This window comes from Nuphar pumila, chromosome 6, assembly GCF_984573655.1.
Source record: "Nuphar pumila chromosome 6, dmNupPumi1.hap1.1, whole genome shotgun sequence".
NCBI classification, from domain to species: Eukaryota; Viridiplantae; Streptophyta; class Magnoliopsida; order Nymphaeales; family Nymphaeaceae; genus Nuphar; species Nuphar pumila.
The window spans coordinates 99,314,926-99,338,890 of record NC_143254.1 but is presented as its reverse complement, the minus strand read 5'-3'; the positions used below and the strand labels follow the sequence as shown (position 1 = coordinate 99,338,890).

Genomic DNA, 23,965 nt, shown 5'->3' with positions numbered 1-23,965 from the left:
AGAGAGAGAGAGAGAGAGAGAGAGAGAGAGAGAGAGAGAGAGAGAATCTTAGAGCAGTGAGTAGGTGCTTGAACCTTTGGTGCTTGATGAGTTTTTCAGTTTTTCCGGTGCTTTTTACGTGTTTCCGGCACTATAAATGTGTTGGGCATGATCGATTTACTAAGAATCCACACCTGAATCATGCGTTTTCCATGAAAAAAATGATGTTTGGAGCTTAAAAAATATACAAAGATTTTTTGAACCTTATAAGAACCCACACTTGTCAGAATCTAACATTTCAAGAGCTGATCCCTACAAAATCAATTTCATAGATCACATCTGTACTGTCAGAATTTAAAAATAAAGTAAAAAAAGGCTGAAAAACCCATTAAGCACGTTCATCAAGCACCTACGCATTATTATAAAATCTTACGGAAGTTAAAAAATAAAAAATATTAACCTACATTTACTATTTACCAAACTTTGTCAAATTTGTAGATAACTTTTAAAATGTTATCAAATTGCAATGTCCAATAAACATGGGAATCCCTTTCCAACTCCTGTTTGTTAGAATACCGTATTATGTAATAGAATTTCTGAGTCAACCATCGAAGAAGAAGAGAGTTCTACAATGACTGAACAAAAATTCTTAGTAGTGGAGTAAGTGTGAATTGTAGGTATTATTTTTTTCTTTTTCTTTAATTATGTATGTATTGAATTAAAATTTGCATGAAATGATCACAATTTTAATTTTAATTTAGCATTTTTTCATTGGCCCTGTTCGAGGACGGGCTGTTGATCTAGTAAATCACGATAGATATAAACGACTCTCATTTTTTAAGTAGACTCATTTTTTAATGAGGTTGGATATTATCCTTTAAATTATACATTAATAAAATTTATATAAACACCTGTAAATTGGAAAACATACAAAAATCACTATCCTAGAGCATACCAAAACTTAGAGATTAAAAGAACACTAACTGAAACGGGTTTGGCTGTAAATTGGTTTTGGGTTTGAGTCGGGTTGGTTCAGGTACAAACGTGGAACCATTTGAGTTGTGTATAAAAATGGGTCAGGTACAAATGAGTTTTAGTCTGTATTTTTCTCACCTAATAACCAATCTATTTCTAAAAAGTGTTTACATTATATGCAGCTTCGCTGCATGGTAGGCATGCAACAGCCATCCATCTTGGCATTTCTTCAGATGGGTGGCTTACATCTAAAGAAATGTTGAGATGGATGGTAAGTAGCGGAGCTGCATAAAAAAAGACCTCTTTCTAAAATAAGCAACATTTGCGACCGACCTGAATCCCCTGGTTTACCAAGGTCATGTCTAATGGCTTCGAGACACCGGTTCAAGTCGTGTATATCCGACCCAGTTACACTCCTATCTCTGACTCTTGATAAAAAAGTCTGCCTAGGACCCAACCGAGAATGGATCCCTCAGTCCAGATTCTCACCTGGATGCGGACTAATTCTAACCGTCCAGATGTAACAGTTGGACAGCCAAGACCAACACAGATCGTCCGTGAGAGAATGGGATCCTTTTTGGACCTAACTTTCACCTTAAATCGAACCGAGTCAGATCCGATCCATTATGCATGGCACGTGCCTGCCGAACTTCGCACGAGTGCAAAAAGGATAATATAATAGCAAAAACCGCCTCCCCAGGAAGCGAGTTATTCCTCCTCCCGCTAACCCCCCCCCCCCCCCCCCCCCCCTCTCTTCCCAAAAATGCCGCCATTGTCGATTCGCGCACCATCAGTGGCATCCATCTTCCGTTCTCTTCCGATCATCTTCGTCCCATCAACTCGCCTCTGCAACTGGATCTCCTTCCGCCCTCGCCTCCCACGACTATATCTCGTTTCCTCCAGGAGGCGATTCTCCGCTGCTTCCGCTTGCTCTTATTCGTCTCCGCTGGAAGCTCTGTTTTCCGAACCCAAAACCCGGCCGATACCTAACCAGAACGTCCTCGAATGGGTCTCCAGGACCGCTCTCTGTGGCGAGTTGACCGTTGACGAAGTCGGGAAGAGGGTTCGGCTCTGTGGATGGGTCGCGCTTCACCGAATTCATGGGTCCGTTACGTTTCTTAACCTGAGGGATCACTCTGGAATCGTTCAGGTGAGGTTGTCTCTCCGATCGTCTTTTTTTCATCGATTGGCTTCCTATTCGATGTGGATTGTGTTGTATTTGGCTGTGGTTGATTTTGGAAGGTCGCTACGCTCCCGGACCAGTTCCCGGAAGCACATTCGGTTGCGAACAAATTGAGGTTGGAGTACGTGGTAGCTGTTGAGGGTGTGGTTAGGGCTCGGCCCGGTGAGGCGATTAATAGGAAGATGAAAACGGGGCATGTAGAGGTGATCACTTTACAAATTACACGGTTTTTTTTGTGATCTTTGGTTTCGTCGTATATTTCTTGCTTAAGTTTTAAGTGCTTCTTAATTAATATTTTTCAGTATGTCATTTATTCTGAATCTTTCATTTTGTTTAATAAATATTGTAGCATTCTGCTGCTGAGTTTTCCATCATCCTGTCAGGTTACTGCAGAACATGTCCAAATACTGAATTCTGTAAAATCTGCTTTACCTTTTCTGGTCACTACTGCTGATGATGCAAACGAGTTTGTGACAGAAGAGATTCGCCTAAGGTAAAGGGTATTAACTTATATCTTGAAACATTTTGCGTGTGAAATATGGTGTCAGGTCTGCCTCATACCTACCTTGAACTTCTAATTTTTCATATTCTGCATGCATGTCATTCATGCTTTCTTGAAAACATGTTTATTTTCTTTATGATTCGGTTTTATTTGAGTGACAAAGTTTTAAGCATACTCTCCACATGTTGAAAGTATTTGATGACATAGATCCCATATTTTTTTCTGAGGGAAAGTGGATATCTTAATGGCATAGTTTTCTTTACAATCAGGAGAAAAGGATAAGATGGCAGTTATTTATGTTAGGCAAATTATCAAAATTCCCACCAAAATTTGTGTCTAAATTCATATGCAAAAATGAACACCAAACTTTTGATGGTTTCGGTCTCACACCAATGTTTTGACACTGTTAAACAAGCATCCCTGTTCATAGACTCCCGTTAAGTTTAATCCTGGTTTAACACTAACTCATGATTCAAGTTGACTAGAGAGAGAGAGAGGGAAAGGGTGGGAGGGCCCAGGTATCATTTGCTTAACCAAAACAAATACTTTGGTGGGAAATTGAAAGCAAATACTTTGGTTGGAAATTAAATAGATCAAAGATACTAGCTGCATAAGCAAGTTAAATATAATGACTATTCTAATGTGTGAAAATAAATAAAATGACTATTCTAACGAGTAGGTTAAATAAAATGACTATTCTATTCTAACTATCAATGAAATTTGCTGATTGCCATTTAAAGTTCCAAAAAGAAAATGGATGTCATTGCAAGCTGTTCTTTGTGAGCAAACTAGCTAAACAAGTAGACCTTTCTCTCTTTCTGATCTGCATTGGATGTGCACTCTCCAGTGAAATCATATTCAGAATATGTTTGTGAATATCAAGTTAACAAAATATTCTGATTTGTCTTTTTTTTAATGTAGTGCAGTGTCACAGGGACATTCAGTCGAGGTCCCATGTCTTGGACACAACACTACATAATGCATGGACATACTATGACACATGTCCAACAATATTTGTAATATATGTTACTTGGACACTAACATAGGTGTCAGTGTTGGACACGGTGGGTTTTAAGAAGCTATATACATGGACACGGGCTTCTGAAGCATTTTTTTCATGTTTTTCTCAAATCTGACCATACATATGTGTTATGCATACTTGATTTTATAGGAGTGGACTCTTGGATCATTCAGTTCCGACAAGTGGGTAAGTTTTTATAAGATTTGAAAATCGGCGGTCTACAATTTTTCTAAATATTCAAGCTGAAAAGTTCACATTTTTTCATCGAGAAAACATGATCCAAGTGTCGTTTTCTAGCAAATCTACTATGCTGAACACATATGTGGGGTCAGATTTGCGAAAACCACTCCGAAAACCCTTGTTTGCTCGCGGTAGGCTCCTTTGGTAGGCACCTACTCCCCACTCCCTCTTCTCTCTCTCTCTCTCCCCACTCCATATATATATATATATATATATATATATATATATATATAAAGGGTGGGTGGAGTAGAGATGGCAGTGGACCGGGCGGGGCTAGGGGACAAGGTCTCCACTCGTGCCCCGTCTCAAAATTCCGCCCTCCATCCCCGCATGGGTTTTGATTTTAACCTCCATCCTTGGTCCAAACGAGGCGGGGCCCCATTTCTCCCCGGTCCACTGCCATCCCTAAAGGCATTTTGGTTATTTTACTAACGGAGATCGGGGACGGGACTGGGATTGGGTGGGGCGGGGCAGGGGAAAGCGTAAGTCCATCCCCGCACGGGTTTTGATTTTAACCTTCATCCCCGGTCCAAATGGGGCGAGGCGGGGCCCCGTTTTCTCCCGGTCCACTTGTTAAATAATGTAACATAATTCAATATGTAATCTCATAGTTTTAGTTTACTTTTAAGTTTAGTTAGGATTAGGTTAGTTTATTTAACTATGTTAGGTTTCTTTTTCTTTTTTAGTTTAGTTTTTGGACTTATTTGGCTTTATGCTTTTTTGACCAAAGTCAAAAAGCATAAAGTAGAGAGAGCTGTTGGACTCCCAACAGCTCTATTTAGAGCCGTTGGGAGCCCAACACTCCCTCATTCCCTCTCTCCCTTGTATTATAAATATGGGGTGTTACCCCCTTGTAACTTACACTTTTGTAAAGCCCTCTTTTGGGACCCAACATATTGAAGTTGATATTTTTTTACGTTTGTGCATTTGTATCCGTGCTTTTGTGCACTTGTGAGAGTTCTCCTTTTATGCCTTTGTGCACACTTTGTGTTTCTAGTATTGTGTTTATACACAAAATCCTTTTTTATAGAGATTTTCACATGGTATCAGAGCAAGGTTGCTTGAGAAGGAAAGTCTTGTGATTCTTCACAATACTGAGTGCCTCGAAAAGCGTGCTTTCAATTTTTTCGAGATTGGCGTGAAGACTTCTCTTCATCAAATATTTTGGAAGATTACTACAAGTAAGAGTTAAAATCTCTTTGTGGTACGTATTTTTCTCCTTCATCTTATCTCTCTAATGGGTGAAAAAGACTCTCATTTCTCTCTTGGCTTTAAGCTCAATGGTTCCAATTATCATGTATGGGCCGGAAATATGGAAGCTCATATTAAAGGAAAGGGGCTTTGGGGATATGTTCAAGGTTCCATAACGGAACCCGAACCAAAAATTACGATGGTTGAAAAAGGAGAAATCAAAATTCTTGAAGGAGAAGAAAGACAAAAAGCTCTTGAAGAATATTCAAAGAAACATGAGGAATGAGAAATGAGAAATGAGAAACTTCAAGATCCTATCTTGGATCTTCTCATCCGTTGAAACCAAGATCAATGCCAATATCATCAAATTCAAGAAAGCATCCGAAGCTTGGCATTATCTTGAAAAGATGTATACTTCACGAGACTTATCTCACAAGTACTATCTTCAAAAGAGGGCCTTGACCCTACAACAAAATGAGATGTCTATTCGTGAGTACTTTGCTGAATTATCCTCTATTTGGGATGAGCTTGCCATGCTTGAGCCCAAGTGGAGTGGCGAAGCTATTAAACTTAGATACAAGCAATTAGAGGAAGATCACTTCTTTAACTTCCTAAATGGTCTTCGACCCGAATTTGAACAAATTCGGTCCTCTCTTCTATCTTCTTTCACATCTCCTTCCATTGAAGATGTTATTACCAAGTTAAGTGAAGAGGAAACTCGTATGGGCATTAGCAAGCAAAATCCAAGTGTTCTTGCAATGCCCACAAATCAAGATGAATGTGATGGAGCTAATGCCGTGTCTATGCCTGGCAACAACTTGAGGACATATAAACCTCCTCACTTTAAAAACCAAAATCAAGGATACAATGGTGGTCAAGGCGGAAGAAGGGACAATAGCAAAATTGTGTGCCACTTTTGCAAGGAACCCGGTCACATCAAACCGGTTTGTCCTAAATGGAAGAAACTACTTGCAATGGCAACCACATCTCAATCACAAAAAGAGGAATCTACAAGTGGAGCTATCTCTCTAAATCAAATTATGGAAGCTCTTCAACCTCTTCTTAAGGGAGCTATTTCCGGTGCCGCCGTATCCACTCCTCCTCCAGGTAAAACTTCTTGGCTTTTAGATTCGGGTGCATCTTTTCATATGTCTCCAAACATCTCTTCTCTTTCTGAATATTCTAAAAGTTTATCACCATCTTTTGTTTCAACTGCGGATGGCACTTCTCTTGAAATTAAGGGGATTGGAAACTTTGAAACTCAAAATTTTTTTATTCCCAAAATTAGATTTATACCTAAATTGAATTTGAACTTACTTTCCGTCTCTCAACTCTCGGACCTTGGATGTGACATTCAATTTTCATCTAATAAGTGTTTAATACAGGATCACCGGTCCGGGAAGTTGATTGGGGAAGGCTCTAGGAAGGGAGACTTGTACTATGTGGATTCTCTCCAAATCCCTAAAACCCCTTTTTGTAATGTGGCCCAACATAAAGACATAAATGTTTGGCACAAAAGACTTGGTCATCCCAACATCACCAAGTTATCCTATTTGCATTTTATTAAAAATCTTTGTAAAAATACTTTCTCTTGTAATGATTGTATTCTTAGAAAAATGAGAAGTATGCCTTTTGAACAAAGATCTATGTTTACCACAAAACCTTTTGAAATTGTTCATTCGGATGTTTGGGGACCGGCACCCGTCATATCCAAGGGAGGCTTTGCCTATTATGTGATTTTTGTAGATGATTTTTCTCGATATTGTTGGATATATTTCCTTAAACATAAGCACGAAGTGTTTTCATGTTTTAAATCATATCATATGATAATTAAGAATCAATTTAATAGTAATTTAAAGATTTTTAGGACCGATTCCGGAGGCGAATATCTTTCCAATGAATTTAAGAAATATCTTGAAGACTATGGTATTGTCCATCAAAGATCGTGTCCTAAGACCCCACAACAAAATGGGTTAGCCGAAAGGAAGCATAGGCATATCATTGAAACCACTAGAACCCTTCTTATTTCCCAAAGTATTTCAAAAAAATTTTGGGCCGAAGCGGCTCTTGCTTCAGTTTATCTTATTAATCGTCTTCCATCCAAAAATTTAGATAAAATCTCTCCTTTCGAAACTCTATATGAAAAAGAACCCGATTATAATAGATTGAGAGTTTTTGGTTGTAAGTGCTTTGTCCTTACAGATAAGAATGATAAACTCTCACCTAAAGCCATTCCTTGTGCTTTTCTTGGCTACTCCGAAACCCAAAAAGGGTTTCGATGTTATGATACTAAAAATGATAAGTTATATGTCTCAAGGAATGTAACATTTTTAGAAAATGATAGTGGTTTTGAAAAGAATGAATCTCATTTAGAAATTGCTGACTATTCCTTTCTCTTTGATCTTTTATCTAAAGATGATGATATCTCTAGTGATGATGAATCAACATATAACAGTGACAATGAAGTGGTTGAAATCAACAATAACTCTAACCCTACTACCTCTCAAGAAGAAAATATAACTAGAGACCCTATCACCTATACTCATAGAGATAGACTCCCCTTTAAAAGTGCTATTGAGCAATATAGTGAACCTAGCGAATCTATCCCCTCATATGATTCAAACCCTAGAAGAACCGAGAGAACTAGAAGAACTCCCTCTAGATTCGTATCTTTTGATTCTTTCTCTCCTAAATATCGGGCTTGCTTAAGTGCCATTCACTCATATTTTGAACCAAATTTTTTTGAAGATGCCAAACGATGTATTGAATGGAGAGAAGCCATGGAGAATGAACTCAAAGCGCTTAGAAAAGCCAACACTTGGGAATTTCAAACGCTTCCCAGTGGAAAGAAAACTATAGGATGCCGATGGGTGTTCAAAGTCAAAACAAAGAGTGATGGTTCTCTTGAGAGGTATAAAGCTCGTCTTGTAGCTAAAGGGTATAGTCAAGAATACGGGATTGACTATGAAGAGACATTTGCTCCAGTAGCTCGTATGGTTACTGTTAGATGTCTCATCACCATTGCTTCCATTAGAAAATGGAATATTTACCAAATGGATGTCAAAAATGCATTTCTAAATGGTGATCTTAATGAAGAAGTCTACATGGATGCTTCACCTGGTATGGAAATTCCTAAAAATAAAGTTCTTCGTCTTCGTAAAGCTCTTTATGGCTTGAAACAAGCTCCCAAGGCTTGGCACGATAGGTTTAACAATGTAATGACTGAAAATGGTTTTACTTCATGCTATACTGACACTGCATTGTTTGTTAAGAAATCTGATGCAGGGATTGTTATATTACTGTTATATGTTGATGATATGTTAATAACAGGTGATGATGTCAAAGGAATCAAGAGCATTAAATCTATCTTGACTTCAAGATTTGAAATGTCAGACTTAGGATTTCTGACATATTTTTTGGGAATTGAGGTTGCCTATTCTCACAGAGGTTATTTTTTGTCTCAAACTAAACTTGCTTGTGAGATTCTTGACAGATCAGGAATCACAGATGACAAGGTCTGTGAAACTCCTGAAATAGTAGGTTCAAAGATGAAGATTGATGATGGGATTCTCCTAAAAGATCCCACAGCTTACCGGCAACTTGTTGGATCTTTAACGTATCTCAGCATTACGAGGCCTGATATTTCTCATGCTGTACATGTTGCTAGTCAGTTTCAACATGCACCTACTTCAGTTCATATGAGTGCCATTCTCCGCATCATCAGATACATAAAGGGTACAATAAACAATGAGGTATTTCTATCTTCTTCTTCTGAATTGAATTTAATTGCTTATACTGACTCTGATTGGGGAGGTGACCCAAATAACCGTCACTCCACCACTGGTTTTTGTATTTTTTTAGGGGAATCTTTAATTTCTTAGAGATGCAAGAAACAATATAAGGTCTCACTTTCATCCACAGAAGCCGAATATAGAGCCATGGCATCTACTACCATGGAGATTGTTTGGATTCGCAACTTGCTGGAAGATATGAATATTCAAGTTCAAGGGCCCACAAAACTATGTTGTGATAATAAAAGTGCAATTTATATTGCCAAAAATCACACATTTCATGAGCGCACGAAGCACATTGAGATGGACTGCCACTATGTTCGTGAAGAATACTTAAGAAGAACTATAGACCTTCCATATGTTACATAAGAATACCAACTAACAGACTTCTTCACCAAAGCGTTGTGCTCTCCAAGATTTAACTTCCTTCTTGGCAAACTTTCGGTTATGTCACCCTAAGTTTGAGGGGGGTGTTAAATAATGTAACATAATTCAATATGTAATCTCATAGTTTTAGTTTACTTTTAAGTTTAGTTAGGATTAGGTTAGTTTATTTAACTAGGTTAGGTTTCTTTTTCTTTTTTAGTTTAGTTTTTGGACTTATTTGGCTTTATGCTTTTTTGACCAAAGTCAAAAAGCATAAAGTAGAGAGAGCTGTTGGACTCCCAACACTCCCTCATTCCCTCTCTCCCTTGTATTATAAATATGGGGTGTTACCCCCTTGTAACTTACATTTTTGTAAAGCCCTCTTTTGGGACCCAACATATTGAAGTTGATATTTTTTTACGTTTGTGCATTTGTATCCATGCCTTTGTGCACTTGTGAGAGTTCTCCTTTTATGCCTTTGTGCATTTGTATCCGTGCCTTTGTGCACTTGTGAGAGTTCTCCTTTTATGCCTTTGTGCACACTTTGTGTTTCTAGTATTGTGTTTATACACAAAATCCTTTTTTATAGAGATTTTCACACCACTACCATCCCTAAGGGGGGGGGGGCGTAAGTAAAAAGTAAGAGAACTATTTAAAAGAAAAGAAAAGAGGGAGACATCCTTGAATCTCTCTCTCTCCCCTTTATGTGGCACCACAAAATTCATCAAAATTATGAAAGAGAAGAGTTGTTTCTTAAATGGAACTGAGGGAGGCTCGACTGTGGTAATAACGCTAGATTTTTTTACAGACTAGCTTGACTCAGAGAGAGAGAGAGAGAGAGAGAGAGAGAGAGAGAGAGAGAGAGAGAGAGAGAGAGATCTTTCTGTATAGTAAAAGGTCATGGCTTGCTGACTCATTTTTGTGGAGTTAAAATCCACTGTCACCAATATCAGCGATATTTTGAAAATATCACTAGAAATACCGATATTTTAAGGTAGCCAATAATATCTAGAAAATCTCGCGGTGTTTTCAAAATATCGCTGAAACGAAAATAACATGATATTATCATGACATTTTCTATTTTTTTGAAACTTATTTTTATATATTTTCTGTTTAGTTTTTTCCATGTTTTATTTTTTTTGTAATTTAAAAACTTTAAACTTGTCTCATTATATTTTTTAAGAAAAATAATAGAAAATCTATTCTTTCTTACTAATATTTATATTTTTTCAATTTTTTAAGCTTTCGAGTTTTTCTCGCGAATTTTCACCTTTTGAAAATGTCTGAGAAAAAACGTCGCCCAGAAATTACCTTGTATGATATAGGTTACTGTTAGAATCCAATAAAATATATGGCAAGAAAATAAGGTTTAACTTAAACAAGGCTGACACAAAGTGTTCTACATCGGACACTTCGTGTCTAAGACATTCAAAAGCGTCAGACATGTGGCATCGAGTGTCCTTTTTTTCTTGGACACTTCTATGTTGAAAAATGAAGCGGGGGGAGTGTTGGTGTTAGTGTCCAAGTATCCAAGTGTTAGACACTGACATTTTGGCCCTCCTGAAGTGTTAAGGTAACAGTCTGTAATTTTTAATATTTAAACATGTGTCCATGTGACATAAATGTTTAGGAGTCTGTATTGGTTTGCACTCCCTTGTCTTTTTAGCATGATGCTTGTAATTCCATTCTCATGTCCTAATATTGTTTCTCACTAAGAGTAGATTGCGTTCTTCTGATGGATGTTGATGGTCTATTTGGTTCTAATCATAGTAATTGATATCACCGATATTTTGAAAATATCACAATAATATCATCCCTTCAAGGTCAGCTGATATTTTTTCCCATGATTTTCCTGAGATTCTCAAAATATCGTGATATTTTCCAAGATTTTCAAAAACATCTTTTTTATATGTTTTAAGTATATTTTTTCTTTTATATTTGAAAACTTTTTTATTGTTTCTTTATATTTTTGCAAGAAACCTATTATTTCATAATTTTTATTATTCATTATATTTTCAAAAATGAAAACTTCCGATATTTTCCCAAGATTTTTCTGAGAAAAAGCAACTTTTTGAAAAAACTTCTGAGAAAAACCTTACCGAGAAATTGCTGAGAATGATGTGCTTTGTTTTATGTTAATGCTACACAAAGCTATCATGGACTTTAAATTTCTTGATCGGGGGCATATTTAAATATTAAGTGGATCATAAACATCATACTATATGACTATAATTGGTCTCTGTTTTTGAAGATTGATGGAATTATTTAATCTTGAGGTATGTAGTGCGTGGCATACACAATAACATATATGGTACAACTATGTTAAGGTGCTTTGACTCTATCAATTTCCATTTTCATCATGGTTTTTACTATCCTTTGGAAAGTTGCAAACTTGCAATATTTTTTCCATCAAAGCAATGGTATTTTTACTAATTAATTGTGCATTTTGTAATAACGAAAATGCTAGATACCGTTGTCTTGATCTACGTCGACAACAGATGTATTCGAATCTGCTACTGTGTCACAATGTGGTCAAGGTCATCAGTCGATACCTGGAAGATGTACACAATTTTGTGAAGGTAGACATCTGTTGGAAATTTGGGCAGCAAATCTGTTACTAAGCATCAAACAGAAGGATCCAAGTTTTGCATCATTCAAGCTTGGTCTTCTGCTTCTTTTGTTCAGCATTTAGGTGATGATTATTTAACAAATCCAGTATAATATCTGCAGCATTTTCTTCTTCCTCATATTCACCATCTATATGGTAGGTAGAGACCCCAATATTGTGCCGATCTATGCCTGAAGGTGCTAGGGATTATCTTGTACCAGCACGAGTTCAGGTATTGTTATCCCTTTCGCTTGCGTGTATTGTTCACTTTACTTGCCTGTACATAAAAATTAGCTGTTCTTCCCATCCATGGATGCTACTAACATGTTTTTATTCAACAATGGCAAATTCTACATTTTCATTTGAGCTAATGCCCACTCCATGTAACCTCTTTAGTGTTGTTATGTTATTATATACCAGTTCTGAGTGAGACTATCTTTTTTGTTAGGTCTGTGCTGTTAAAATATAGTTATATATATATGTAATTGTAATTGTAATTGTATATATTGACGTAATAGGCAATACTCATCAGGGGTATTTTGGTCTTTTGTCTATGTAATAGGGTCTATCTAGTACGGACAGATTTTTTCTTTTTTCTTATTTTTTTATTTTATTTTTATGTCTTTTATTTATTGTGTAGGGGCTCTATGGTAAAAAAACCATAGAGTTGTTGGGAGCAATCCCAACTGCTATAATCTATGTCACCTGGGTATGGGGGTATGGAGGGTACGACACGGCAATTCCAAAAAATGTGGGTACGGGGACACTAAATATATACTAAAAATATATATATATATATATATATATATTATATATCTAAAATATATACTGAAAATATATAACATAATATAATATAAGACACAGCATTTGCCGTGTCCAAGTATCAGTACCCGTGTTGACACGTGTCGACATGGGTACGGCACCCTAAGTGCCGTGTCCCGGTTACATATGCTATAATTATAGCTGTTGGGAGCTCCCCAATGCCATGTATGTTTTTATATAGAGGGTGTTTCCCCCCTCTTTGGTGAATGCTTTTCTTAAGCATTTGTTTAGCAATAAAGCTTTATTTTTTATGTTGTTTGTGTTCTCTTGATTGGCCATTAGTAGCCATTATATGTACTTTTGTGCATGTGTGTTCTTGTATTGGTTTTTGCCCTTTGTACTGTCCCCTAGTGGACTTGTATTTGTGCTTAAGCACTTTGTTTTTGTATTTCTGATTGTTTCATTACATGTGCACTGCTTGTGAAACTGCAATGATAGAAATTCTTTTAGAGATACCAAAACATACAGATCTTGGCCAGTGAATGGGATATGTCTTGGTTAATTATTGCATGTGCATTCCGTGCAAGTCATTAAAGGCAGATAATTGTGGTTCTTCTTGATTTAGTAAATTTATTTAATGGATGAATGGTTAAATATATGATAGGTACGATGATTACTTCTGTTCTCATACATTCTGTCACACCATAGGTTGGACCTCATTAACCGGTATTTGGATCATCGTTTTTAAGTGGAAGAGATTCTCTTTGTGTGCATATTTTATGTTTGTATACATAGTAGCAGATGTTTGTTAGTCATATACAAGATAAAACTTTTACTGAATTAGATGTACAATTCTACTCATTATGTTGGACCCTTTTCCCTTTGAACTCTTTATAATTTGATTTTTTTTTCAGAACTCACTTGGTGTGTCGAGATCTTTGTAGGATTGGCGTGCAAGTAGATTGCCAGCTGTTTTTTTGTTTTTTTCATAATCACAGTATTGAAAAGAAACATTGTTTTTGATATGCTACATACAAAAAAAAGAAAGAAAAAAATGGGAAATGATGGTGGCAACAGTTTTAGGCACTATGACAACTATGTAACACGGACTCTTCTAACAGGGCACCACACTCGCATCCATGTGGGTGCGACACTTTGTGTCAGGTGAAGTCAACCACACTGAGGTCCATTTTTGTACAAAAGTAGATTCAGTTAACCCTAACCAAGTCCATTTTTATTTATATATATATATATATAAATATAAATAAATAAATATATATATATAAATAAATAAATAAATAAATATATATATATATATATATAAATGCACACACATTCACTTAATGTTAAAACTGTTAAATTTTTTATATATATACCCTCCCCCACCCCTGCACCCAAGTTTTTTAAAGTGCCGCATCACTGCATCCGCATCCATATCCACACCCACACTCGCACCTATGTGACATAGTATGACAATGACTTTTTTAACAATGAATTACGAATGCGACTTTTATTGGCTTATTAGTTATTGAGTTGTTTTACCATATTGGTTGTTGACAGAGTGCCATTTCTGGTTTTAACTTCAATGATATTCTTCTCTGGTTCTTGCTCGTGCTTCTTTTCAAGAATTCTGATGAGCAAACAACTAGTTCATTAGTGGGGTCTTTTAGGAACTCGATCCATCATATACTACAAGATCTTTTGTTCAAAGTTTGTTTCATCATTTTGGTGAACTCAAGATTTCCTATATTCATCCACATCATTTATTTACCTTGCTATAAATTGCAGAAAATGGTTTGGTGATTACCATGTACACCTTTAAATCAAGCCACTCAATGCCATGCTGATGGGAAGGATGAATATCACTCTGTCTAGCTTTTCTTGTGTAGTTGTTTTGTTTATTATTGCTATTAATGGCACCTTTCTATACCTGGCAATAGGGATGCACATGAGCCAGGTTCGAGCAGAGCTCGGGCTGATTCGGCTTGGCTCGAGAAGAAAATCTGGTTGTTCTCGAGCCAAGCTTGAACAACCTTTGCCCGGGATAGGCTCGAGTCAAGCTCAAGCAAGGCGAGCTCGAGCTGAACACCTTTAATTTCAAAGTTTTAAAATTTGTGTAAAAAGCTTCTTTGAAAGAGAGGAAAACGGTGGGATTTGAACCCACACTATTTCCAAAGGTGACCAATGACTTACCCATTAAGGTAAGACCTCGCTTTGTAATCACATTATGAACAAATCATACATATATGAACTTTAATTCCTTTATATAACTATGTGAGCCGAGCTTAATCGGGCTTATATAACTTATCCGAGCTGGACTGCCTGTTCAAGCTCGGCTCGTTTACGTGTACCGAGCTTGAACCCTTGTTCAAGTTCGACTCATTTATTTTTTTGAACAAGTTCGAGCCCGAGCTAATTCAGCTCATTGTGCATCCCTACCTGGTAATCCATTGGTGGCTTGATTGTTATATCATGGCTGGTCTATTACTGTATAATTACACTTTTTTTTTCAATCTTGTCTGTGCCTAAGTTTTTTAGCAGAATGTCAGTGGAATGATATAAAATGTTTGTGTGCTTTTCTCGTCCCCCCCCCCCCCTTTCCCCAATGAGTCGGCATTTTTTTCTTTCGGCAACATTTATGGGTTTCTCATATCTCTGATCATATGTGATTATGGTTATTGAAGCCAGGAACTTTTTATGCTTTACCTCAAAGTCCACAGTTGTTCAAGCAAATGCTGATGGTCTCTGGGTTTGACAAGTACTATCAAATTGCAAGGTCAGTGTTTCCTTTTAGCATGGTGGTTGTTTTTACAATAGAATACTTTCTCCAATCTTGTGGTTCAATATTGTTCTTATTTTCTAAATTAGACGTTCTTGCATCTTTTGATGGGAATTAACTGTTTGTGCTGACGCGGTTTAGTTATTATAAATTTAAAACATTAAACCATTACGGAAATATTTATATGGGTCTCTAATATTTATTGTCAACTGGTATGTTGCTAATTTCCCACGATCTATTGGATACTTGAACCATTTTTTGCATTCAGGTGTTTCCGTGATGAGGACCTGAGAGCAGACAGGCAGCCTGAGTTCACACAACTGGATATGGAATTAGCTTTCTGTCCTTTCGAAGAAATGCTAGGACTTAATGAAGATTTAATAAGACATGTTTGTTATACTTAGTTATGTTCCATTTAATTTTTTTTGGAGATTTGATGTATCCTCTAGAATAGCTCAGCTGATGAACCTCACATTTTCTTTCTTGTGATAATGAAATTGCAAAAATATGGTGATTTCAGGTATTTTCAGTAATAAAAGGGATTGAACTTCCAAATCCGTTTCCTAGGATTACCTATGCAGATGCCATGAGCCGATATGGCTCTGACCGACCAGACCTGCGATTTCATATGGAGCTTAAAGATGTAAGTTATCTTTTCAAAATGACTCATTAGGAATAAGGGCTCACACCTCAATAGGTTTTGCAATATACTATTGCATTCAAGATTGTTCTGTTATTGTATGTTATTTTTTTGGTATATTCCGTCTTTGAAACTTATAGTGCCTAATGCATGTTCCAAATCATACGTAAGCTGTATTCTGCTAGATTACTGCAATACAATAGTAAAACAAGTTTAGTTCTTTTACAACGAGTTCGAAATGGCCAGATAAATTTAGACTACTACTAGGTTAAATGTGGTCACTTAGGAATTACTCACACACAAACCATGTGAAGAAGAAACATGAGAACTGGCAATAAGTTCCGCACTTGCGGAGGTAATGCCATCTACATTAGGTCCTTTCTTGTCCATTTACCCATTCTTGGTCGTTCCAGTCCAATGCTCTGATTACTATGGGAGTTTAGGCAAGTAATGAAATCCAAGAATCTCAATATGTGATATTTGTTGAATGGACTAGCATCCTCTGCATAATGATAAGGGACCTTCTGGAGACTGTCCCTCCCTAGACAAGCACGATGAGCTGCAAAATCCAGTAACACTGGACTTCCTTGATGTACAGGAGGACAATTCTTAACCGCCCTCCTGAGCAAGCCCTTCCTAATTATTCCTTGAACCTATGTTTACCTACAATGGACAATGACCCTCCGCCATCCAAAGTTCCCACCTCATTGTTGCTCAAGCATTTGTTTGCAAGTGCAATCCAGTATTCCAACAATTAACAGTGTGTAACTGTAGGATAATTGCTAAAGTGGCTGCTTTGATACCCCGTCGTAATCTGCTTCATATCTAGAGAGAGAGAGAGATGTTAAAATGTGTTGTTATATATATACATTGATTGAATAGGTAATACCCATCTGGGGTATTTTGATCATTTTACAGTTGTAATAGGTTCTGTCCATTAGGGACTGACTTGCCTTTTTACACTTTTTATTTTCTTTGTTTTTAGTTTTGTCTTTTTTATATTGTGTAAGGGCTCTATGGTCAAAAGACCATAGAGTCTTTGGGAGCTCCCAACGACTCTTTGGGAGCTCCCCAAGGCCTATCCTCTTGTATATATAGGGGTTGTTTGCCCCTCTTTGGCTCTATGCTTTTACCAAGCATTGTTATAAAGCCTATATTTTTTATATTGTTGTGTTCTTTTGTGGTATTGTATTTGCTTTGGCTTATGTATTGTCCCTTAGTGGACTTGTGTTTTTGCTTGTGCACATTGTATTTTGCACTTTCGCTTGTTTCATTACATGATATCAAAGCCGCTCAGGTTTTTGGACCTCAGAATGTGTTGCTCGTGGTGATCGTGGTTGGTGTGTTCGTGATCCTCCTCCTCCCTTTGTCTATCAAAAAGGTCAATGGAACTAATTATATGAAGTGGTCTACCGCAATGGAGAACTACCTCAAGGTGTAGAAACTTTGGGGGTATGTGATGGACACTACTCTCGATCCTCAACTAAAGCTCACCAAATTTGAAGGAGGCCAAGAGAAAGCTCTTGAAGAAGAAGATTACCCATTATGCTTCTAAACGAGGTTCTTGCCGAAATATGCCAAGAAGAAACTCGTCTTAGAAAATGACCAAATGAGGAGATGAAGTGTTGGCGGTAGGTAAACCCGAAAAAAATGTGGGGACATACAAGCCTATACGTTTTGGAAGACAATACAACAATGGAAGAGCAAGAAATATAATTTGTCACTATTGTAATGAACCAGGACATATCAAATTAGTGTGTCTAAAGCTCAAAAACAAAGTGGCTTCCGTTAGAGAATCCACACCCCAAAACACTGAAGAGATGCAAAAAATGAAGATCTTAAAGATACTCAAACAACTTCTCAAAACATCATCTTCAACCTCTAGTGTCGCTATAGCTCATCCTCTCCGCCATGTATGTGCTCTTAGATTCTTGACTCCGGGGCTTATTTTTACATGACTCATGATAATGTTCTTTCTGAAATATGCACTAACTCAAATCTATCATATGTTTCAACTGCCGATGGGACATCTTTAAAAATCAAAAGTTTTGGAACTTTATATTCTAAAAATTCTCAAAAAAAATTTATTCTAAAAAGTAGAGTTCCTAAATTAATTTTAAACTTCTTTTTGGTTTCCTAAATTTTCAACCGTGGATGCGAAATCTCCTCATCTAAAGGTTGCTTCGTGCAAAATCTCCAATCAAGGAAGCTGATTGAGTAAGGCCATAAGAGAGGAGATATCTACTTCATTGACTTTTTATCTCTTTCTTCTAAATATTTTTGCCATTATAAACAAAATAAAAATATTGTTACTTGACATAAAAAACTTTACATTAAAGCTTATCAAAAATATATCTTTTCTCTTTTGCAAAAAAAAGAAAAATACTGGAAGGTAAAAGATATTGTTTGCAAAGATTGTATTCTTAGAAAATGAAAGCAATTCTTTTTCCAAATAGAACCTTTGTTTCTAAAAGACCATTTGATTTAGTGCATTTGGATGTTTGAAGCCCATCTTCGGTCGTGTCTAAAGGTGGCTTCTCTTATTATATTGTATTCATTAATGGTTTTACTATATATGTGTTGATCTACTTCCTTAACCTTAAATCGGATGTATTATCATTCTTTAAAGAATTTCACGTTTATTAAAAATCAATTTCAAAACAATATTTGTATACTTAGATCTGATTCGGGTGGAGAAGATATGTCATAAGTTTTTTAAAATTATTTAAAACAAAATAGAATTTGCCATTAAAGGTCATACCCTAGAACTCCCCAACAAAATGGGTTAGCAAAAAGAAAACATAGACACATTGTAGAAACCACTAGAACCCTACTTATTTATAAAGATATTCTTAAATTTTTTTTGGACCGAAGCCGTTGTCTTGACTTTAACATATTTAATAAATAGAATGCCTTCCCTAAAAAATGTTTCTTGATTCAAAAAATTATTTAACATGATACCCGATTTTAAGAGATTACCGATTTTTGCTTGCAAGGGTTTTGTTGTTACTCACAAAAATGATAAATTATCTCCAAAAGCTATAGAATGTGTCTTTGTTGGCTATGGATAAAATAAAAAAGGTTATATGTGTTTTGATTTTAAAAATAATAAAAATAAAAAATGTTTCTAAGGATGTGACTTTCTTGGAAAATGAGAATGGTTTTTGATAAAAAAAATGATAAAAGGTAGATTGTTCTTTCTTGTTTGATCTTTTGCCCAAAGAGGAATATGGTTCACGTGAACCAAATGATTGTGAAATAGATCATAATGATGGTAATTGTGTTTGTGATAATTCTTTGGATAATGGTGTTTACAATGAATATCATGATGATAATGATAATTTGAAATCATCTCATGGTGATCATAACTTAGTTGAAAATCCTTCTAATGATATACAAGTTATACATGACATGAGCAAAGAGACCAACCATGTACTCTTGATAAATATTCACAAGGTTGACTCATATTAGGAGATCCAACTGAGTTCCCACTTCACTAAATAGGTTTGTGTCCTATCATGAACCATCACATTATAATGAAGCAAAAAACTATCTCCATTGGATTGAAGTCATGAATTTAGAACTAGGAGCCCTTCGTAAAGCCAACTCTTGGGAAGTATTTAACTTACCTTTAGGAAAGAAACCTATAGGATATAGATGGGTATTTAAAGTCAAAACTAAGAGTGATGAAACTTTAGAAAGATACAAAGCTAGGTTAGTAGCTAAAGGGTACTCTCAAGAGAACAAAATTGATTATGAAAAAACCTTTGCCCCATTAGCTAGCATGACTAGTGTTAGAACCCTAATAGTTGTTGCCTCCATTCAAAAGTGACTTATCTACCAATTAGATGTCAAAAATGTTTTTCTTAATAGAGAACCTAAGTCATAGGGACTCTGCAAAGCAGGTGCCGCCCCCCTTCTCCCTCTGTTTTCTGCAGGGGAAGGGCCGAGCCCCGCCTCTCGCTCTCTTATTGGGTCGGCAGGGGAGGGGCTGAGCCCCCCCCCTGTTTTCGGCAGGGGAGGGGTCAAGCCCCCTTCTCTGCTCCCTCTTATTTCAGGGGAGGGGCTGAGTCCCTCCCTGTTTTTGGCAGGGAAGGGGCAGATCCCCCTTCTTGCTCCTGATTTTATTATATATATAATATATATATTTATATCAAGATAATGCCTGTATAATTGATTTGAAATTTTGAATATATATTTTTTTGTGTTTTCAGGATAAAAATGACGAATAAAGTGAAAGGACTTGCGTTATCCTCATCCCAACATGTGAGTTCTGCTGCTAGTTTTGCTGATAGTTGTAGTGGGATTGATGATGTGGGGCCACTATGGGTTTATGTAGATAAACTTGCAAAAAGTGGAGAAAGAGATGGTGGAAACAAGAGATTTCAATGCAAGCTCTGCGAAAGAGATTTTGTTGGGTCTTACACAAGAGTGAAGGCTCATTTGTTGAAGATACCAGGACATGGTATTTCAGGATGTAGAAAAGTTGATGAGACAATGCGAAGACAATACAAGAAGAATATGAGAAGAGAAAGTCAATGGCCGATTCTTGTGCAGTTAGTGTGCCATTTGAAAGCCACCAAGAAGCTGAAAAAAGAGAGTCAATGTACGAGGTAGATGAACGATACAAGCAACATTCAATACATATGAAAGAAAAGAATTTGATAAAAAAGTTGGGAGGTATTTTTATTCTAGTTCACTTCCATTTAATGCGGCTAGAAATCCTTATTTGAAGGATTCAGTAACATCCTTGGCAAATTGTAATTTGAGTGGCTATGTGCCTCCAAGTTCAGAAAAAATACGAACCACACTTCTTGCAGAAGAGAGGGCAAACGTGGAGAGGTTGCTGGAGATTAAAAAATATTCATGGGAGCAAAAATGGAGTTTCTATTGTGTCTGATGGATGAACAAATATTCAAAGGCGTCCACATATCAATTTCATTGTGTGTTCGCTTAGTGGCCCAATATTCTTGAAAGCAGTTGATGCATCTGGGGAATACAAAAATGCAGAGTATTTGAAGGGATTGTTTATAGAAGTCATAAAAGAAGTGAGTGATCAGAAAGTGGTACAAATCATTACAGACAACGCTCCAGTTTGTAAAAATGCAGCGTTGAGTTTGGAGAGTGAGTACCCTCATATTTTTTTGACTCCTTGTGTAGCACACAACTTAAATCTGGCCCTAAAAAGCATTTGCAACCCCAAAGAAGAAGAAAATTCACAAGCATATGCTTTATGTTCATGGATTGAAGATTTAGAAAGAAATGTCAAAAACATTAAGAATTTTGTTGTTAACCACCATTGTGCTAATGCTATATTTAATAGGCATTCTGACATGAAATTGTTGGTCGCTGAAACACGTTTTGCGTCCATCATTGTGATGGTGAAGATGATTAAAAGAGTGAAGAATGCTTTGATTAACATGGTGACTGATGAAAAGTGGATATTCTATCGTGCTGATGATGATATCAAGACTCAAGAAATTAAAAAATTCATTCATTATGATGAGTTTTGGCATAGAGTGGTATACTTTATTTAATTTACGCAACCTATTTGGGAAATGTTAAGAGAAGTTGATAAGGATGAGCCCATGCTTCACTGAGTTTATGAAATATGGGATAATATGATTGAAAAAATACAAGCTATAGTTTTCAAGCATGAAGAAAAAAGTCTTGCATTGGATGATTCAGAATTTTTTAATCATATTCATTTAATTTTAGTCAGAAGATGGGATAATAGCAACACTTCTTTGCATTGCATGACGCATTCTCTTAATCCAAAATATTATGCAAATAAGTGGCAGGTTGGTGGTATTGGTCGTGTCCCTCCAAATTTAGACCCAGAGCTATCAAGACATAAAAATATGTGTATGACAAGATTTTTTCCAGAAGCATATCTTCTACATAAAGTCACATAAGAGTTTGGAAAATTTTCATCTTCGAGATTATATGGACCAACATTATTCGCGAGAGAAGAGGATGATATTAGATCCTTTCACATGGTGGTCAACATTTGGATCAGAAACACCTCTTCTCTAACGTCTTGCATTAAGATTGCTATCGCAGCCTGCTAGTTCATCTTGTTGCTATGTCATATGGGTGTGGGTGTGGGTGTGGGTGTGGGTGTGGGTGTGGGTGCGAGTGCGGGTGCGGGTGTGGGGATTCGACACTTGCAAAAAACCCGAGTGCGGGGGTGCGGCAAAAAAAAAAAAAATATATATATATATATATATATATATATATATATATATAATGTCCAAAAGTTGGACATAAATGACCTTGGGTGCATTGACTGCACCTAGGGTCAGGTTGACCACATCGGGTGCGGGTGCGACACCTAGTTGGAGAATCTATGTGACATATAGGGCAAAAAATTTTTTTTAGCAATTTTTTTAAGTCGGAAAAATTGGACCAAAATGACCCTAGGTGCATTGACCGCACCCAGGGTCCGGTTGACCACACCTAGTGCTGCACCCGAACCCGCGTCACGTCGACGCGGGTGCGACACCCTGCTAGCTGAATCTCTGTGACATAGTCTTGTTGTAAAAGAAATTAGAGCACATATTCTCAAATTCACAACATGAAGAGAAACAAACTCACCAACAAGCGTGCAGAGGATTTAGTATATGTTCATTCAAATCTTCGATTACTTTCGCGAACCAATGATGAATACAAGTACTAATTTGCTCTCTTAGTTATTTGATTATTTCTTAGTTTTTCATTTAAATATACTTGTATTGTATTTAACATTTTCAAATTGGGTTTGTAACGCAGACAAGAAACATCCAAATTTTGGGATGTAAACTCAGAAGAGTGTGATTTCGAGGGAGAGCACGATTTCAACATAACAAACATAGATTTAGCTGAGCCCAATATTCCTTCTAATGATGCATTTGATAATGAAGACAAAAATTATTAAGATCCATTACTTTATCAAGATATACTTTGGTATGTAATTTAGTTTTTTTCTGCTTATTTGATTGATATTTAGGTTGATATATTGCATGGATGATGAACGATATTATGACAATGTTAACTCTTAAAACTTCAATTTATATATATATATATATATATATATATATATATATATACATTTTTGCCCCTGCCGCACCCAAGGTTTTTGAAATTGCCGCACCCGCACCCATGTGACAGTAGAGAACTTAATGAAGAAGTTTACCTAGTCATCCTTTAGGGTTTGATATTGAACAAGGTAAAACTCTTAAACTATGAAAAACTTTGTATGATCTTGAATAAGCCCCTAAGGCTTGGTATGATAGATTTAGTACTGTTACGACTAGTTTGGGTTATTGGTTTTTTTATTAATGATAGTGCTCTTTTTGTCAAGAATACTTGTACTAACATTGTTCTACTTTTTTTGTAGGTAGATATGATAATTACTAGAAATGACAAAAAGGGTGTTGATCAAATAAAAACTATTTTAAAAAAAAAAATTGATATGTTTGATCTGGGTTTTTTGAGATATTTTCTAAGTATTGAAGTTGCCTACTCAGATATATTTTGTCACAAATAAAGCTTGTTGTTGATATATGTGCTAAGTCAGGAATTTCAGATGACAAGAAGGTGAAGACTCCTGAAGTTGTCAATGCAAAGCCAAGGCTAGAAGATGAGATACTACTTGAAGATCCTACACCATATAGATAACTGATTGGATCCCTCACTTATATTTGTCTATCACCAGATCAGATATAACTCATGTTGTCCATTTAGCGAGTCAATTCTATCACTCTCCACAGTGCAATTTTAAAGATTATTAAATATATTAAAATTTTCATAACTAATTTTTTTTATCATCATATTCTTTAGATTTAATTGCTTTTATTGATGCAGATTGTGGCAAAAACCCAAATGATAGAATCTCAACAACTGTTTTTTGTGTCTTTTTAAGAGATTCTTTGATTTGTTGGAGGTGT

General features: G+C 36.3%; 1 protein-coding gene across 2 annotated transcripts in view; it reads left to right on the top strand.

Moving 5' to 3' along the window:
• The first annotated feature begins 1,653 nt into the window (after positions 1 to 1,653).
• LOC149835378 (aspartate--tRNA ligase, chloroplastic/mitochondrial-like) overlaps positions 1,654 to 23,965 on the top strand; it is a 34,313-nt gene continuing 12,001 nt past the window's right edge. For both annotated transcript variants that reach the window (XR_016432316.1, XM_090008451.1), the window contains exons 1-8: positions 1,654 to 2,104; positions 2,197 to 2,340; positions 2,521 to 2,630; positions 11,716 to 11,827; positions 12,017 to 12,088; positions 15,303 to 15,394; positions 15,666 to 15,786; positions 15,918 to 16,040. Coding sequence is in view for 1 of the 2 variants with exons in the window: in XM_090008451.1 (XP_089864577.1) it covers positions 1,718 to 2,104; positions 2,197 to 2,340; positions 2,521 to 2,630; positions 11,716 to 11,827; positions 12,017 to 12,088; positions 15,303 to 15,394; positions 15,666 to 15,786; positions 15,918 to 16,040 (1,161 nt within the window). In the remaining variant the exon portion in view is untranslated. The remainder of the gene's footprint in view (positions 2,105 to 2,196; positions 2,341 to 2,520; positions 2,631 to 11,715; positions 11,828 to 12,016; positions 12,089 to 15,302; positions 15,395 to 15,665; positions 15,787 to 15,917; positions 16,041 to 23,965) is intronic.